Here is an 18,813-nt window from a genome sequence, read left to right as displayed (position 1 = left end):
TCCTCTCACTCTGGATCATGAAGATCGACCTTGAGGCTTTTGGGCGGTGGAAACCTATGGTCCCTGCGATGAAAGCCCAGAAGGTATTGCTTAGACAGCATGTAGTCTTCGCACGGGTAGGATTTTTGTCTCCTAATGGAGATAATGAGAACTGCCCGTCGCAGTTTGAAGAGTGGCATTCTTACAGATCTGAATATTATTATTTCACTGATAGGGGTTATACCTCAGTGCCGGAGGTATCACACCGTCTTGGGGAACTCCCTGTTTCACTCTACGGTGTTACGACTTCTTATCTCTAAATTCCGCAAATGACTGACGACCATACAGATAATTTACAGATTGTCTAATAAGGATAAGGTTGGTAAACGTGTCGAATGCCTGCGGTAGGTCCAGTGGCACGAGAACCATCCTATCACATGGCCTGGGCTGATTAATGCCACGGCAAAGTGTGCGGTGACGGCATGGAAAGCTGTTGTGGAAGGACCCGCGTAAAGAGGAGTCGTACAGACCAATCTCCCTTCTTTCACCAGTAGCCAAGACGTTTGAGGGACTACTCCTTGTTGAATAATTTCCATTCGCCGAGCATCAGCATAGATGACGAAGACTGCATAGTCTTTTGCATAGTCTTCGCCATCTACGCTCCATAGTCTTCGTCATCTATGCTGATGCTCGGCGAATGGAAATTATCCAAAAAGGAGTAGTCCCTCAAGCGTCTTGGCTACTGGTGAGAGAAGGGAGATTGGTCTGTACGACTCCCCTTTACGCGGGTCCTTCCTAGGATTCAGTAGTGGAATCATTCTGCCCATGTTGTAGACATCATGTTCTCTAAGAGTGTTCAAAGACATGTTGAGGACAGTTGTATGGTACTCGACTCCAGGTGGATGTGGATTCTTCACTATCAGTGTAGAGATTCTGTGCCTTGGAGCCACGGATGACATTCGTAACTTCTTCCACAGTAAATTGTGATGGCTGTCCACTGGCTCGGGGCCACTGATACAACAAATAGATGTCCACCTAGCCTTGTCACTCTCGGGATGCTCAATAAATTGACTGTTGAACAACCTGGGGCATCTCTTCGGGACAATCACATTTATGTCGCCAAAAATTACAGAGGTCCTATCATCCCTTCCGCCGAGGTTCGAGAGTGACTTAAGAGTAGACCACTGGTAGCACTGCTTCAAGTGTTCTAATCACATATTCCGCTTATGTTCGTCGACTACCCTGTTAATTTCCTGATTCATATCGCTAATTCTGGGGTTAGTGGGGTCCGTGCAACGAAACCCATCACGCTCGTCTGCGAGTACCACTGCCAGTGCCAGGAAAATTGGGTCACACTTTGGGTATTCGACCGGCTGTTGCGTTAATGATTCCTCTCGGAATTTCCTCTCGGCAACTAGCACAAAAGTTGTACTCTCTGAAGCCGACCCAATCGACCTACTTCTAATTGATGAACGTCCGCCTTTTAGAGGTTATGAAGTCGGGTGGTCGGCCGATGGTGAGTTGTTGTTGTTGTAGCAACATTTTCACGTGGAGGTGGCGATCCTCGTCAAGCTTCTGTAGGTCAGCAAGCTCGTTCCGGTCTAAAGGACCGATCACCGCTGGAACAGGGTGGCCATTGGCTATCTAAAGACGCCAATAACTCGCCTTGTCATATCGAGCATCATAGGCACTCAGTATTTGTGCAAGAGCCGGTGCCGCTCGGCCTCTCACTGTGACTCTCCGCTCGACACCGCTGATTGTCCGCGACTGCCTTTGCAGCCACTCCGAATGGAGCATTTCACTATCCGGATTTCACTGGACCGGAACGAGCTTGCTCACCTACAGGAGCTTGACGAAGATCGCCACCTCCACATAAAAATGTGACTACAACAACAACAACCCATATTGACGTAAAGCCGGAGCAAGATCGGAAACTCCATGCACCGGTTACACCTCACCTACACCGACCGATGATGGTCAGAACCAGGAGTCCGGGATTCTTTTCAATCCCGCAGGGACCAGAAGCGTGCGGAGAAAACACTCCGGGATGTGCCTCTCCCATGACGAAAAATGGACGAATACGTTCACTGAGACAGCAGCCCTTCCCAATGAATGACTCCATCGGGTCAATCAGGTGCGGCTGCCATGGGCGCTCTTCATTGAACATATGTATGTTATTAGAATATGCAATGTATACTGGGCTACAACACATGAATTATCGGTTTTATTTACCTTTGACGTGTTTTTCTGTATATTACACCATGTAACAACTTTTTTATGTTTATGTTATTAAAAATTTTACATACAACAATTTTTTTACAGCGTGATCAGCGCCAGCAGGTTGAAGATCCAGGACCACCATCACGTCCTGCATTACCCCAACGCCTCATTGTTGTACCAGATCCTCCTCATGCCAATCGGCCATTGCCTCCAACACCAAAAAGTTCAGAGTCCTCATCCGCACAAACCCCGCAACAGCAACAACGTAATTCACAAAATAATTTCAAGCCATCGGTAAGTGTTGTTCGATCGTACAAATTTAGGCATTTTATAAATCAGCATAACCTGCTCATATATCAGTCATCAGCTTTTCAAACAATACAACCTCTCCTGCATTACCTCCATTTTCCAAAGAACTCAGGCTAGAAAAAAAACCATATGTGTGTGCTACTACTGAAAAGAGCTGCTAAACTTCCCCATTCCAATAGAAATATCTTTTAATATTAATTTATTTTTAATGTATATGGTATAGTAAATTTCCCCTCTATATATGTGTTTTTGTCCTTAGAAATGTTTATGAATTTCTAGTTTCCTTTGGTGATATGTTCTTTTTATTGTTTTTTCTTATTTTTGTACCTTGTAAATGTTTCTAAAATTTTCGTTTTCTTCTTTTTTATTTTCATGTTAAACCATTTATTATTGGTGTCCGGCATCTGAATAACCCCTCCTGCCCCCTTTGAACTGGTGACACGTACACAAACACTCCAACATTCCCACACTCATACACCTTACAATGTACCACACCAACTTACCTCCAACAAATGTTTGTTATCGTTGCTTCGTTTGTACGCTCGTCAATATTACAACATCATATGATATCAACAATTTTATATATTCTCGTCATGTTCCTGGATATGTTGTTTGCCCTTACCCTGCCCTCGTGTATATGTAAATTATTCTTTGCATAATTGTATATGTGTCTATATGGGTATGGCTCGAATGCGAAATAATGTCCCTCCAAACACACAAAACACTTGCCACCATTTACTATCTTTGCGCCTGAAACCTGAACTATTCTCCCTCCCAAACCCCTGAACATGTAAAACATCTACTTGGGTAACAACAAACATCAACAGTTACCACCAAGGAGACCTGAGGTATGTTTCTTCTTAAGACAGGGTATTCTGTTCCACTTTCGCAAATGTGTTGAAATTTCAAAATTGTTGCTATTATTTGGTATAAACATTGAAGGCCGTATTCACAAAACTTAATGAAGCCAATTTATGGCGTTTATTTGACAGTTCTATAAAGGATATGTGAATACCGGTGTAATTATCTTACAAGGGTTTAATCTCTAACTCTTTTTTATATGGAGTTTGACAGCACTTCATGTGAAAAGTGGAACAGTAGACCCTCACAAAGTTTCCATTTGCATTTATGGTTTGTTTGCTGCTTCCTATGTTTTTTCTTTTTGAAAATTTTCATTTCCGTTTCCTTTATAGTTTGTATGTATATATGTGCACCTATCTATTTACCCATCTCTCTCTCTCTCTCTGTATTAGAGCCTCTATGTCTTTAAGTTTTTTCTTTGTATTTGCTTTTTTTTGTCATATAACACTTCCTGTTACACCTGCACATTCACCTACACTTTTCCATAGACACCACATTCTACCCCACACTAATATCAAACACCTACTACTTATATCCTTTGGAAAATGACTCGTTTCAACGAGGGTTACATTGGAATGATTTTACCAACATACCTAAAGTTGCATATGTTTTCAGAAGGTAAAATTGTTACAGACAACGAGTACTTTTGTATCGTGGGATATTTTTGAGGTGACATGTATGAGAATGTTGTAAAGATGTTCCGATAGAAAAGTTTGTTCTGCAAAAGCGTCTGTTTGAATTACTAAAATAGGGGTCTTATCACGACGTTTGAAATGAGAGATTCGTTTCCATATTGAATAGATTATCGCCGCGATTTAAATCATGGCATGCGACAAGACCTCAACAACATTTTGTCACATTCCCATGTCAGCCGGTTGTACGCACCGGATTGACCCGATGCAATCCTCATCGCAAGGACTGCCGCCTCAGTGTACGTGTTCGCCCTTTTTTTCGTCTTGGGAGAGGCACATCCCTGAGTGCCTTTTCTGCAGGCTTTTGGACCGTGCCGGGATTGAAAAGAAGCCCGGATCCTGGTTCTGTTCGGTTTGCCAAAACCTCCTCCATCATCGGTCGGTGTTGGTGAGGTGTAACCGGTGCATGGAGTGGGTTCATTTCCGATCTTGCTCTGGCCTTACGTCACTATGGTAGCAGGGGGTTACAAGCGTCATCGTTGTTGTTGTTGTAGCCACATTTTCATGTGGAGGTGGCGATCATCGTCAAGCTCCTGTAAATGAGCAAGCTTGTTCCGGTCCAAAGGATAGATCACCGCGGGAACAGTGTGGCCCTTGGTTATTTAAAGGTGCCATTAACTCGCCTTGTCATATCAAGCATCATAGGCCCTCGGTATTGTTGTTGTTGTTGTTGTTGTTGTAGCAGTTTATTGTGTACTATCTTTCGTCTGCTTGATTCTGTTGAGTGTCAAGACCCAGGAACTCCGCGACTAAGATGGGGTGCGTCCACAGGTATCTGGGTCTGAGTCGAGTGGGTCTGGCCGGGCAGTTAAACAGGTGACGTGTATCGTGCGGTCCCTGGTTACAGTCGGGACATACATCTTGCACATCGGCATCAATCCTAGCTCTGTGGGAATTGAGGCGGCTGCATCTGCCAGAACGTAATTGAGCCAGAATCACTCTGGTTTGCCGGGGGAGGTCGATTTCTTCGGGTGCAATGGGTGGCGGTCGTTCTCCAAGGACTACATTCACCCGGTAGCCATTTACCGCATCTGCTACCGTGTCTGCATCATGCCGCTTGATCTAGAGGTTCTCTCTTGTAGCGCTGGACCTCACGCTCTAGATCGTGTAGATCAACCTTAAGGCTTCTGGGCTGTGGGTATCTATCCACAAGATGATGATTTGGATGATTTCTGCGATAACAGCCCAAAAGGTATTGCTTAGACAGCATGTAGTTATGTCTTCACACTGGTAGGATCTTTGTCTCCTGATGGAGGTGGTCCACATGAGAACTAAGGAGACAGCCCGTCGCAGTTCGGAGGGCGGCATTCTGACAGATCTGAATATTATTCCACTGCGTGTCACAAAGTTGACGTGATCACACTGGCGCTGCATAACTTACCACAGACCGGCCAATTGCTTTGTACGTGGTCAACAAGGTTTCTTTGTCTGCACCCCAAGTGCTGCCAGCGAGTGACTTGAGGACCTTGTTTCTACTTTTGACTTTATTGCAGATTGCTGTGGCATGTGGGGAGAAAGTGTAGGAGCTGTCAAATGTGACGCCAAGTATTTTGGGACACTTGATGGTCGGAATCAATTCTCCATCGACCATCACAGTCAGCTCAGAATTCACCTCACGCGTATTTGTAGTGAACAGTGTGGCTGAAGATTTGGTGGCGGATATCTTCAGATTTCTTGCAGCGAAATATGAGGCAAGCTCGTTGAGGTAGACGTTCAACCTATCGCAGATGTCATCAATGGGCGGGGGGCCTGATGCCAAGATCGTACAGTCGTCCGCATATGATACGATCTCTATGCCGTCTGGAGGAGGTGGGATGGAGGATAGGTAGAGGTTAAACAGAGCCGGAGATATCACCCCGCCTTGGGGAACTCCCTGTTTCACTCTACGGTGTTTTGACTTCTTATCCCTAAATTCCACAAATGACTGGCGGCCACACAGATAATTCGCGACCCAACGTTTAAGGCCTGGCTGGAGGGACGTGTTGGCGATGTCCTCAAATAATTTGGCATGGCTGACCGTGTCGAATGCCTTCGATAGGTCCAATGCCACGAGGACCGTCCTATCACATGGCCTGGGTTGATTGAAGCCACGGCAAATGTGTGTGGTGATGGCATGCAAAGCTGTTGTTGTGCTGTGCAGTCTCCGAAATCCGTGTTGATGCTCGGCGAATGGAAATTCTCCTACGAGGCTCGGGAGGAGTAATGCCTCAAGCGTCTTAGCCACTGGTGAGAGAAGGGAGATCGGTCTGTACGACTCCCCCAAACTCGGGTCTTTACCAGGCTTCAGTAGCGGGATCACTCTGCCCATTTTCCAGACATCGGGAACTATAAGAGTGTTCAATGACAGGTTAAGGACAGTGGTAAGGTACTCAACTCCAGGTAAATCCAGATTCTTCAGCATCAATGTAGATTCCGTCGGGGCCCAACGCCTTGGAAGATTTGGCGCCACGGATGACATTCGTAACTTCGCCCACGGTAAATTGTGATGGCTGTTCATCGGCTCGGAGACCACGGATACGGCGAATGGCTCTCCTCCTTGCCCTGTCTCTCTCGGGATGCACGATAAATTGACGGTTGAACAACCTGGCGCATCTCTTCGGATCAGTCACGGTTAACTCGCCAAAAGTGACTGAGGTCCTGTCGTCCCGTCTACCGGGGTTCGAAAGAGACTTAACAGTGGCCCACAATTTGCCTGCACCGTTGACTACCCTGTTTATTTCCAGATTCAGCTCGCTGATTCTGGGGTTAGCGGGGTCCATAGCACGAATCCCATCACGCTCGTCTGCGAGTACCACTGCTTGCGCCGGGAAATTGGGTCGCACTTGCGGTATTCGACCGGCTGGTATAAAGCGAGCGGCTGCTGCGTTGATGATGTCTCGGAATTTCCTCTCGGCCACAAGCACATCAGAGGGGGGTGGCAGTTCATTGAAGCGGCGATTGGTATACTCTCTGAAGCCAGTCCAATTGGCCTTCTTGTAGTTGATGAACGTTCGGCGCTCAGAGGTTATGAAGTCGGGTGGTCGGTCGATGGTGAGGATTATGGGGAGGTGGTCTGACCCCAAAGAGATGACGGCTTGCCAGGATACGTCACTCAGGAGATCAGGGGATGCGATTGAGATGTCTGGCGAGCTGCTGCACCTCCTCGTAATCCTAGTGGGGGCATCCTCATTCACCGTGCAAAACATGGAGCTATCTATCTGCTCTGCCAAAGCTATGCCACGCTGGTCGTTGCCTAGGGGAGAATGCCATGACGAGTGATGTGCATTGAAATCCCCCAGAACCAGACGACTATGGCCAGATAGCAACCCACTTATGTCGGGGCTGTAGGCCTGGCCATTAATCGGGACACAGCTGCCAACCGGCGGTATATACACGTTGTATATCTCTATCTCGGCAGTACCAGACTTGACTGCTACCCCCATACATTCCATGTATGGGTCACTAGCGTCAAGCGCAGGCGAGATAGGTCTATACTGCACGGAATGGTGTATAACGAAGGCCAATCCCCCACCTCCATTCCTTGAGCGATCCTTACGTAGCACATTGTAGCCGTGACAACTGTGCAAGCTGCAGGTGTTAGTCAGCTTTGTCTCCTGGATCGCTGCGACCGATATGCTCTTCCGACTCATAAAATCCACAATCTCATCAATCTTGCCTCGCAGTCCATTGCAGTTTAACTGCAGGAACGATACATTTCCCGACACTGGCCTGGCAATAGTAGGGCTAGGGTGCTGTCTTTGCATAAATTGCCGTACGGGAGAGGTCGGGGGGGTCACATAGTCCGACGACGAGGACGCCGAAGGCGACGACGGCGACGCTTGTGACCCACTGCTGGCTATGTTCGCACAGCACCTAGCGACATAGCCAGTATGACTATACTCCCGTAGCGAAGTTAGGCCAGAGCAAGAACGGAAATGTACCCACTCCAAGCACCTGTTACACCTCACCGACACTGACCGATGATGAAGGCGGTTCTGGCAAACGGAACAGAAGCAGGGTCCGGGGTTCTTTTCAATCCCGGCACGGACCAAAAGCATACGGAGAAGGCACTCCGGGATGTGCCTCTCCCATGACGAAAAAAGACGAACACGTACACTGAGGCGGCAGCCCTTGCCGATGAAGATTCCATCGGGTCAATCCGGTACGTACAACCGGCTGCCATGGGATTGAATTATCCCTCGGTATTGTATTATCCTTAAGTTGCACTTTTTCTCCATCGCAGTCCATCAAACTACTGAGGCGTAAGTTACTATTGTTCTAATCACGCTCCTGTAGAGCCGGTGCACTGTCCTCGGACTCAAGCTTCATTTCGAGCCCAACATCTGGGAGCTTTCTCAGTTTGCTCCTGAATGTGAAACTTCCAATTCACTTTCCTGTCCCTATCCATATCCGTCTACGATGCTGAACGCCTGGATTCGAATCCTGGCGAGACCATTGGAAACAATTTTTCAGCGGTAGTTTTCCCCTTCTAATGCTGGCAACATTTGTGAGCTACTATGTCATGTAAAACTTCTCTCCAAGGAGATGCACGCCGTTCAAACTCGGCTATAAAAAGGAGGCCCCTTATCAACGTGCTTAAACTTGAATCGGACTGCACTTATTAATATGTGAGAAGTTTGCCCCTGTTCCTTAGTGGAATGTTCATGGGGAAAATTTTCAATTTACATGGGGTCCAGTCTCTAAGGACCCGGTCCACCCGGTACTAATCTAAGGATTTGATCAGTGTGTCGGTCCGCACATTGTTAAAAGCCCCCTCGATGTCAACGCAAACCGCCAATGTGTACTTCTTGGCATCAAAGAATTTTTTCTATTTTATGCACAACTTCGTGCAGGAAAGTCCACCTATCTTTCTTTGCCATAGGCATGCTGTTTGTATTTGAGCAGTTCGCTGGATGTCCTACTCTTTATTATGGTGTTCACAATACGTTCCATGGTTTTGAGTAGAAAGGACGTTAGGCTTATAGGTCTGGGGGCCTATGGTGTCGCATAACTTGACTTGCCGTGCTTGGGTATAAATACCACCCTAGCCTTCTGTCAGGCTTTCGAAGTATATGCAAGACCCAGGCACGCTGTGAAAATAGAGGCCAGATGGGGCGTAAATGTTTCATCCGGTCCGGTTGACTTAATTGATTTGAAGCTCGTAATCAAGGCTTCCTTTACCATAAATTTTGTCATGATAGGCCTTCAATCAACCTCATTATTCCAAGATTCAGGTGTCTCCGTTAGTCACGTCGTATCTGTGGCATTTTCCACAGATACGAATCACCAAAATCCCATGGCAGCCGGTTGTACGTACCGGATTGATGCGATGAAGTTATCCATCGGCAAGGGCTGCCGCCTCAGTGTGCAACACACTGCTACAACAACAACAACCAAAAACCTCAACACGTACACTGAGACGTGGTGCAGCTGAAGAAATTGATATCCCGCGGCAAACCAAGGTAGTTCTGGCTCAATTACTATCCGGCGTGCAGCCGCCTCAACTCCTACAGGGCAGGGATTAATGCCGATGTGCAGGATGTATGTCCCGACAACCAACAACAACCAAAAGCCTCAACATGTCCTTCGTTGTCTCTGCTCTCACTCCCATGTTGTCTACTAACGTTTAAATTTGGACATGGGTTTTTTAGAGAAATTTGTTCATCTTGGCGACGTCATTTATGCTATCGAGCTGTTCGCAGGAAATCTTCCAGTATGCACGTTTTGCCGCTCTCTTATTGTATTCCTTGAGCCGTGTGGAATACATATCCTAATAAACTTCCGCTTTTTTGTACCCACCACCGAAGAATGTGGGTATATTCGGTTCGTCATTCCGTTTGCAGCACATCGAAATATCCATTTCCGACCTAAAAGATATACATATACTCTTGATCGTCGTAAAAATCTAAGACGATCTAGCCATGTCCGTCCGTCTGTCTGTTGAAATCACGCTACAGTTTTTAAAAATAGAGATATTGAGCTGAAACTTTCAACAGATTCTTTTTTATTGAGCTGGAACTTTGCAGATCGGTCCAGATTTGGATATAGCTGCCATGTAGACCGATCTCTCGATGTAAGGTCTTGGGCCCATAAAAAGCTCATTTATAATCCGATTTCGACGAAATTTGGGACAGTGAGTTGTGTTAGGCCCTTCGACATCCATTGTCAATTTGGCCCAGATCGGTACTCATTTGAATATAGCTGCCATATAGACCGATCCTCCGATTTAGGGTCTTAGGCCCATAAAAGCCACACTTATTATCCGATTTTGCTGAAATTTGAGACTGTGAGTTGTGTTAGCACCTTCGACATTTCTCTTCAATTTGTCCCAGATCGGTCCAGATTTGAATATAGCTGCCATATAGACCAATCTCTCGATTCAAGGTCTTGTCCCCCTAAAACGCGTATTTATAATCCGATTTCACTGAAATTTGACACAGTCCAAATCGGACCATATTTCGATATAGCTGCTATGGGGGCATACATTATGCAGTTTTCACCGTATTATGACAAAATATGGTTTACATATATACCCTCGGGTGGGTATCCAAAGTTGTAATATGAAAAAAAAACACATCGTAACAGATTGCTTTGCAAATTGTTACCATATTTCGCAAAATGGACACAGAAATATCTGCGACATCAAAGGAGGTTCTAACCCAAAACTATATCGCTTTCACAATGCTCAAGATTTTTCCATGAGTCTAGGACCAATTTGTGGAAAGTGGTTTAAGATATATCGCGACCATAATAGTTGCTCTATGAGGGAAATGATTGGAAGATAAAGGAAAACTAAATTTTTTTATAATTTTTTTTTTATTAATTAAATTAATTAATGTTTTAATAGTGTACTTCGAAATTTTCTGCGACGCAAAAAAATACAAAAAATAATCTTTCTATTCTTTTAAAATAAATTGTATTTATTTTTTTCTATACATAAACTAATTTCTTTTAATGTGGCCTAATCTTTTTTGTACAACTGGTTCTTTGGCCTCTTAGTTCATGTGTCTCGCCCACCTTAATAGCAAATTCTGCCCTACAAAAACAAAAAATAACACCTTACACAATAGACATAACTACATACACAAATGTTTACATATGTACATAACATGTATATTCATAACAGCTGTAATAAGTTTCCTTAAAAAAAAATCCCAAGTAAATTATGCACGTACTAAGTACTTATTTTTTATATTGTACACATATGGTATATAAGTAGGTATATATGTTACAGATTTAACTTTTTTATTGTTAGGCCATATGACTTGCAAATGCCTTAATAAAATATTAAATTTGAGTCCTGGAGAATTATAGTTGGAATTATAATTTTTAGGATGTGAGAAGACAGGGAAAAAGAAAAAACACGTACAATGTACGCAAAAGAAGTACATTTGGGAGATCGGTTTTTATATAGAAGCTACATCAGATTATGGCACGAATGTTGGAGGTCATAGGAGAAATCGTTGTGCGAAATTTCAGCCAAATCAAGGAGGAATTGCGCCCTCTAGGGTCTAAAGATGTCATATCGATGGATCGGTTTATGTGGGGGCTATATCCAAATTGAACCGATGTGGCCCATTTGCAATCGTCCTCAACGTCCTACATCAATAAGAAGTATGTGTGCAAAATTTCAAGAAGCTAGCTTCAGCCGTTCGACCGCTGTTGTGATTTCCACAGACAGATGAATTGACGGACATGACTAGATCGACTCGAATTTAGAGAGGATCAAGAATATAAAGGGTAATTTTTTAAGAGCTACAGGAAAGTTTTTCGAAAAAACACAAAATTCATACAAATGTGAAATATATTTTTTTTTTTTTGAATCGATAGTACGGTCCATATAATTTAATGTTTAAGGATTATTTCATGCAAATGTTGACCGTGACTGCGCCTTAAATGGTCCATCCGCTTAGTCCAATTTTGGGATACTCTTTCCAACATTTCGGCCGGTATCTCCCGAATAAATGCTTCAGTGTTCTCTTCCAATGCGTCAATTGAAGGGGGCATGTTTGAGTAGACATGAGCTTTACCATAGTTCTACAAAAAATTGTCGAATGGCGTTAAATCACACGATCTAGGTGGCCAATTGAACGGTCCCGAAAGTAAAATAAAATGTTTACCGAAATTGCCCCTCTATAAATCCATTATAACGCGTGCCGTGTGGCATATGGCACCGTCTTGTTGAAACCACATGTCATGCAAGTTAAGCTCTCATGGTAGCGCTTATGATTCACTGTTACGTTACGATTCGTATCATCTTTAAAGAAGTACGGTCCAATGATGTCACCAGCCTATAAACCCCACCAAACTGACTTCATTTGGAAGCATTGGTAGCTCTTGGCTGATCTTCACTCCAAAATCGATAATTCTGCTATTGAGCTAAAAATGAGCATCGTCGATAAAACGGAAGATGCGCGCGATAAACTTTCTTAGTAACAGAGGACGCATTTTGATAATAAAATTCAATAATTTGTAAGCGTTGTTCGTTTGTAAGACGATTCATGGTTAAATTGTGAAAGTGAAACAAACAACGAACCGTGCGTGAGATGTTTAAACCAGTCACCCTTTATATACATCATAGGGTCCCAGATCAATATTTCGAGGTGTTACAAACGGAATGACTAGACTGGTATACCTCCATCCTATGGTGGTGGGTACAAAAATGTTTGGAATAGGGATCTAAAAGTCGACTTGCTACTAAACGATTAATCGACTTTCTGTTTAAAAAAGACGAAGAGTCGAAGTCGACTTTTACTGTTTGCAGAAGTCGACCAAACGACTTTAAAGTCACACAAAGTCGGAAAAATTGAAAAAAGTAGTAAAAGTCGAAATGGATTTGTTTCAAGTCGATTTTTGTCGCCAACTGCTTCGACTTTTTTAAGTTATGATTGCAAATGTTACAAACTTCACAGGAAAAATACCAAATATAACTCGATTTAAAAAAGATGGTCAAAAACCCAAAGAACCCCAAAAACACCAGCCAAAACCAAAAGTGGAGCTATCGGAACAATATGGGTATCAAATGAAAGGTATTGGAGGTAGAATTCGAATGTGTTAATAACACATTGTACCCATTTCAAGCACTCAGAGACCGCCCAACTCCAAAACTCCTTCAAACCGACAAATTGGAGTTCATGTCAATATGAGGCTCAAATAAAAGGTATTGGGGAGACGATTACGAGTATGATATAAAAATCAAATCCAAGTAATGGGGGGTCGCCCCACGTCCAAAAATTCTTCAAAATGGACATATTAGCCGATTACGGCAATATCGCACTCCAATGAATGTTAGTTAGGAGTAGGTTACGAATATGACATTTAAATTGTGTGCACAAGTATTTAGGTGGCGCTTTGCCTCCTACAATCACCTTAAATAGGTTGATTGACCCATCATGACAATATGGGACTCAAACGATCAATTAAAATTGTAATTGATTATAAAATGGTTTTCAATTAAAAAATTAATGGATTCAATCATTTTTTAATTGAATATGAGTTTTTTTCAATTACAGTCGTGATTGAATTTTTTTGCAATTTTCAATTAAAAAATTAATTGATTCAATTAATTTTTTTAATGAATTTTAAAAATTTTTAATTGAATTTAAAAATTATTTCAATCATAATCGTGATTGACATTTTTGCCATTTTCAGTTAAAAAATTAATTGATTCAATTAAAAGATTAATTGAATCGATTAAAAACTAATTTTTTAATTGAACCTACATTTTTTTTCAATCACAATCGTGATTGAAAATTTTATAGTTTTCAACTAAAAAATTAATTGATTCGATAATTTTTTTAATCGAACCTTAAACAATTTTCAAGTATGGTGCTCAAGGTAATTTAATTAAAGGCTATTTTGTCTTCTACAATATAAAGTGAAGGAAATGTCAATAACCCATGCGCTCCATATATCGACAGACCTATAGCAATACCATGGCAGCCGGATTAACCCGATGGAGACCTTCATCGACCAAGAACTGCTGCTCACAATGCACAACACATAGCTTTGACAACAACAACAAATCTATAGGACACCCCAAACCGACAGCCGAAATTCTTTCGTGAACCCCGCGGGGGAGTTTTATTTATACGTTTGTCCAAACAAGGCACCTCAAGTTCTTGTTCCAGGTACACATCTGTGTATCAAATAAAGAAATTAATTGGAATTTTCAAACATTTCAATAATTTTTTTTAATTAGTTCAATTAAAAAAATTAATTTAACATTTCAATCTGTTTTTAATTGATCCAATTAAAAAAATTAATTGAAAATTTCAAAAATTTCAATCTTTTTTTAATAAAGATGCAATTTTTTTAATTGAAAAATTTTTCAAATACTTTTTCAATAACGGTGATTGATATAATCATTTTCGTGATTGAAGCAGTTTAAATTAGAAAATTAGTTGGATCAATTAATTTCGTGATTGAAACCGATTTTTATTTTCTTGTGTGTAGTATAGCTTCTTATCATACAATTTGACTCGAATCTCAGATGATCATTATCCATCACTTTGCGTCCCTTTTTTAAAATGGCGATGAATACCTCATTTTGAGCCTTTTAAATGGACGCCTTAGATTGTACTTATCTACTTCCTATTCTCCTTCGGTATTCGCTTCTAACTTGATCCCCTATACTCGAATGCCTACGACCAAGGATTTCCCTTTCATATACTCCAAAAACTGCTTCATCTACCTTCGCAAGGCCCCATGCGTCTGCTGCGTATAAAAGCGAATTTAGAGACTTGTATAGTGTAATTTTTATGTAGCGCAGAGGTTAGCATACCCGCCTATGACGCTGAACGCTTGAGTTTGAATCCTGGTGAGAACATCAGAAAAAATTGTCAGCATTGGTTATACCCTCCTAATACTGGCGACATTTGTGATGTACTATTCCATGTTAAAACTTCTCCCCAAAGAGGTGGCGCACTGCGACACGCCGTTCGGACTATGCTATGAAAAGGGGGACCCCTATTACTGAGCTTAAAATTTGAATCGGACAACTCAGTGATATGTGAGTAATTTTCGCCTGTCGAAAAGTGGCTTTGCTCTTAAATTCTTTTTACATTGTCTTGATAGTCGGATTAGAGAACTTCTTCAGTTAAATTAGGAGCCCCTTGGAATCGTTTCCAGCCTAATTGCATATGCTGGGTAGTTGCATTGTAGCTTTGCTTTAAACCTAGAAGGGAAAAGTGCAAGTAAGCTCAGCGTAAAGCTTTTCCTCAACGGCAATGAATACCTCTGTAAACCTTAAAACCTAGTGATGTAGGACATTATTAAATAGGTATTAATGAACATTTTTTGTTTCCTACTTGGATTTTAATTACATTATTCTATTTTTGATTTGCTTGAATATGGATAATCAGACAGTGAAAAAACACACACACACACACACACCTACAAATGAATGCAAAATGTTTGTTCAATGTTCTATGAAACCCCTTCCCCCTTGTCTTAACTTACAATAAACATACTTAATGTCCCTTCTCTCAAGGCTTTGCAGTATGCAATTTAAACCTAAACCTTCAAGCAAGCCAATACTAAACTCTACCTCTTTTCGTTTTAATTACATTTCTATGCCTGCCAACAACAAACAAAATCAAACTACTAAAATGACAAACCACCTATTCGATGTTGTTGCTATTTCTATCTTCTCCAACTTGAATCTATAACAAAAAATGACTAAAAATAACAAACCAATTCAAACTCACTCTAATGTTTGTTTTACAATTTTTTACATTTAATGTGAATTCTTTTATTTATTTTTTTTGTGGCCTCGAATTTTGCAAATAAACTTGAATTGGCGAAACAAATGAAATGCAATTAAATCTACTGCAAACAAATACCCACATTTATTGACCAACCCACCTACACCACCACCATCAATGCCCCAACTCAAAAACAACAAACTGTCAATTCCAAATCCAACTTGAAAACATCACTGTGCCTTGGGCAAAAAAACAAAAAATCCAAAACCACATACAAAAATTCTGAAATAAAAAAAAATTGATAATACACACTTGACAACCACCACTGACAATCATCTCCCATATGCACACACAAATTTACACTTTATACCATTCATAACATCACAATTGCAAACCATCTTCATCACCATCACCACCACAACCACCACCTTCACCCATCAATCGATCACATAAAAATCCTTCATGAAAATGTAAAAAAAAAAAAAAAAAAAACCATTAGGATTTGGATATGATAGCAGCACAATTAAATGAATTGGGCGTCTCTCAACAGCCACAACCGCAAACAGCATCATCCTCGGCATCGTTTGTTCAGCAATCAGCCCAGCCAGAAGCACCGCCTCGTAGTAATCGTCAATCGGGTGGACCACCCTCAGGGTCCGGCAAGCCGGCTGCACCTCTGCCAACATCGGGCAATAATCATCATCATGTGGCAGTTTCCAATCCATTGGATCCTTTGGATAGCAGTGACTCGGATAGTGAGCCAGATGAACCCAATGATCGTGGACGCAACGATGGCACCCTGTTGGCTAGTGATCCACCAAAACCACTGTGAGTATTTTTCCCTGTTTCTTTTTCAATTTTGTATTCATTTGGGCATTTCAACAAAAAAAAAATCATAAAATTGCAAGCACTAAGTCTTTTGAGTGCATACTATAGGCACTACCATGAAGTGGAATTTTGTTCCTTGTGCAGAATTAGCATCTGTGTAAGGGAATAATGAACTAATTCTAACGCGAGAACTAGCACATTTTCCATGCACTGTAACATGTAACGTTTTTAGTCAAACATGGGAGTATTCAAAGCAAAAGAGAATGCGGATATTAATCCGCCCCGTGTATGTCCTTAGTGGCATGGGCGGACACCCTCTTTTTAACCTAACCTAACTTACACTTAAGTGGTAATTATTTCATATTCTCCATTTTGTGCATCTAAAAGTGCTGCAATGCATACATAATAGGAGCGCTTTCAGGTGGAACATGGCCTAATGATTTCACCAGTGAATTTGGCGTCCTAGTAATCGCTGAGTGGCTTGAACTGTCCATACAAAATTGTTGAAAATCCAGCACTGATTTTTGAGAGTTTCTCCAACGTCTTAAAAATAGCCGAGAATAAGGAGATACCCAAGTAGCAACTGCTTGCCAGAAAAAGTGTTATATTTTATTTCGAATGAGTTTGCCGGAGCCAATTTTTAGATTTCTCTATGATTTAGTCAAATATTTAGTACATGATATGGTTTGTACCAAAATCTGTTAGATTAGATTAGGTCGAAGGGCACGCTTCTAGCAACCTAGGATGCTAACCGCTTTACTGAGAGATCCAAAATGTTCCTTTATACTAGAAGGAAGGGGGAAACCAACGCATATGGCAAAGATGAAGGAAGACGACGTACCTGTGACTGATCCGAAGAGAAGCGCCAGGTTGTTCAACCGTCAATTTATTGTGCATCCAGAGAGTGACAGGACTAGGAGCAGAACCATTCGTCGTATTCGTGGTCTCTGAGCCGATGGACAGCCGACACAATTAACCGTGGACGAAGTGGAGCCAAATCATCCAAGGGGTTGGGCCCCGACGGAATCTCTACACTGATACTAAAGAATCTGGATCTACCTGGAGTTGAGTACCTTACAACTGTCCTCAACTTTTGAACACTCTTATAGTTCCCGATGTCTGGAAAATGAGCAGAGTGAGGCACTGCTCGCCCCGAGCCTCGTTGGAGAATTTCCTTTTGCCGAGCATCAGCATGAATGAAGAAGACTGCATAGCACAACAGCTGCTTTGCATGTCATCACCGCACACATTTGCCGTGGCTTCAGTAAGCTCAGGCCATGTGATATGACGGTACACGTGGCTGAATGTGATGGTCGATGGAGAAATGATTCCGACCATCAAGTGTCCCAAAATACTTGGCGTCACATTTGACAGCTCTTACACATTCTCCTCACATGCCACAGCAATCTGCGATAAAGTCAAAAGTAGAAACAAAGTCCTTAAGTCACTTGCTGGCAACACTTGGGGTGCAGACAAAGAAACCTTGTTGACCACGTACAAAGCAATTGACCGATCCATGGTAAGTTATGCAGCGCCAGTGTGGTCTCGTCAACTTTGTGACACAGTTCTCATGTGGACCACCTCCATCAGGAGACAAAGATCCTACCAGTGCGAAGACATAACTACATGCTGTCTAAGCAATACCTTTTGGGCTGTTATCACAGAAACCATCCAAATCATCATCTTGTGGATAGATATCCACCGCCCAGAAGCCTTAAGGTAGATCTACATGAACTAGAGCGTGAGGTTCAGCGCTACAAGAGAGAACCTCTAGATCAAGCGGCATATCAAGCGGGTCTAGACATTATTCATGCAGACACGGTAGCAGATGCTGCGAATAGCTATCCGGTGAATGTGGTCCTTGTATAATGACCGCGTATGAAGAAATTGATCTCCCCCGGCAAACCAGAGTAGTTCTGGCTCAATTACGATGCGGCAGATGCTGCCGCCTCAACTTCCACCAACCTCACGACAGCCGTCACCTGTTTAACTGCCCAGCCAGACCTTCTCGTCTCAGTCCCAGATGACTCTGGACGCACCCCATCTCTCGCAGAGTTCCTGGATCTGGATACGCAACAGAATCAAGCAGTCGAAAGATAAAAAACAACAAACTGCTTCAACAACAACGAAGGAAGCCATGGGCACGAAGGACACCACGCCATTAGCACCACACGGGCTGGATCTTTGGGTTCCGATCTATATGTCGTTCATCGGTATCACGAGAAGCTTAGCTGGAAGCT

At 42.5% G+C, this 18,813-nt stretch overlaps 1 protein-coding gene across 7 annotated transcripts in view; it reads left to right on the top strand.

Moving 5' to 3' along the window:
- LOC106085463 (serine/threonine-protein kinase mig-15) overlaps positions 1-18,813 on the top strand; it is a 259,525-nt gene that overhangs the window by 167,962 nt on the left and 72,750 nt on the right. For 4 of the 7 annotated variants that reach the window (XM_013249721.2, XM_059360367.1, XM_013249727.2 and 1 more), the window contains exons 6-8: positions 2,302-2,493; positions 3,336-3,356; positions 16,245-16,573. In XM_013249721.2, the coding sequence (XP_013105175.2) occupies positions 2,302-2,493; positions 3,336-3,356; positions 16,245-16,573 (542 nt within the window). The remainder of the gene's footprint in view (positions 1-2,301; positions 2,494-3,335; positions 3,357-16,244; positions 16,574-18,813) is intronic. The other 3 variants (XM_059360365.1, XM_059360369.1, XM_059360366.1) reach the window with 2 other exon arrangements.

This window comes from Stomoxys calcitrans, chromosome 1, assembly GCF_963082655.1.
Source record: "Stomoxys calcitrans chromosome 1, idStoCalc2.1, whole genome shotgun sequence".
In the NCBI taxonomy this organism is placed as follows: Eukaryota; Metazoa; Arthropoda; class Insecta; order Diptera; family Muscidae; genus Stomoxys; species Stomoxys calcitrans.
This window is presented reverse-complemented; position numbering and strand designations above follow the sequence as displayed.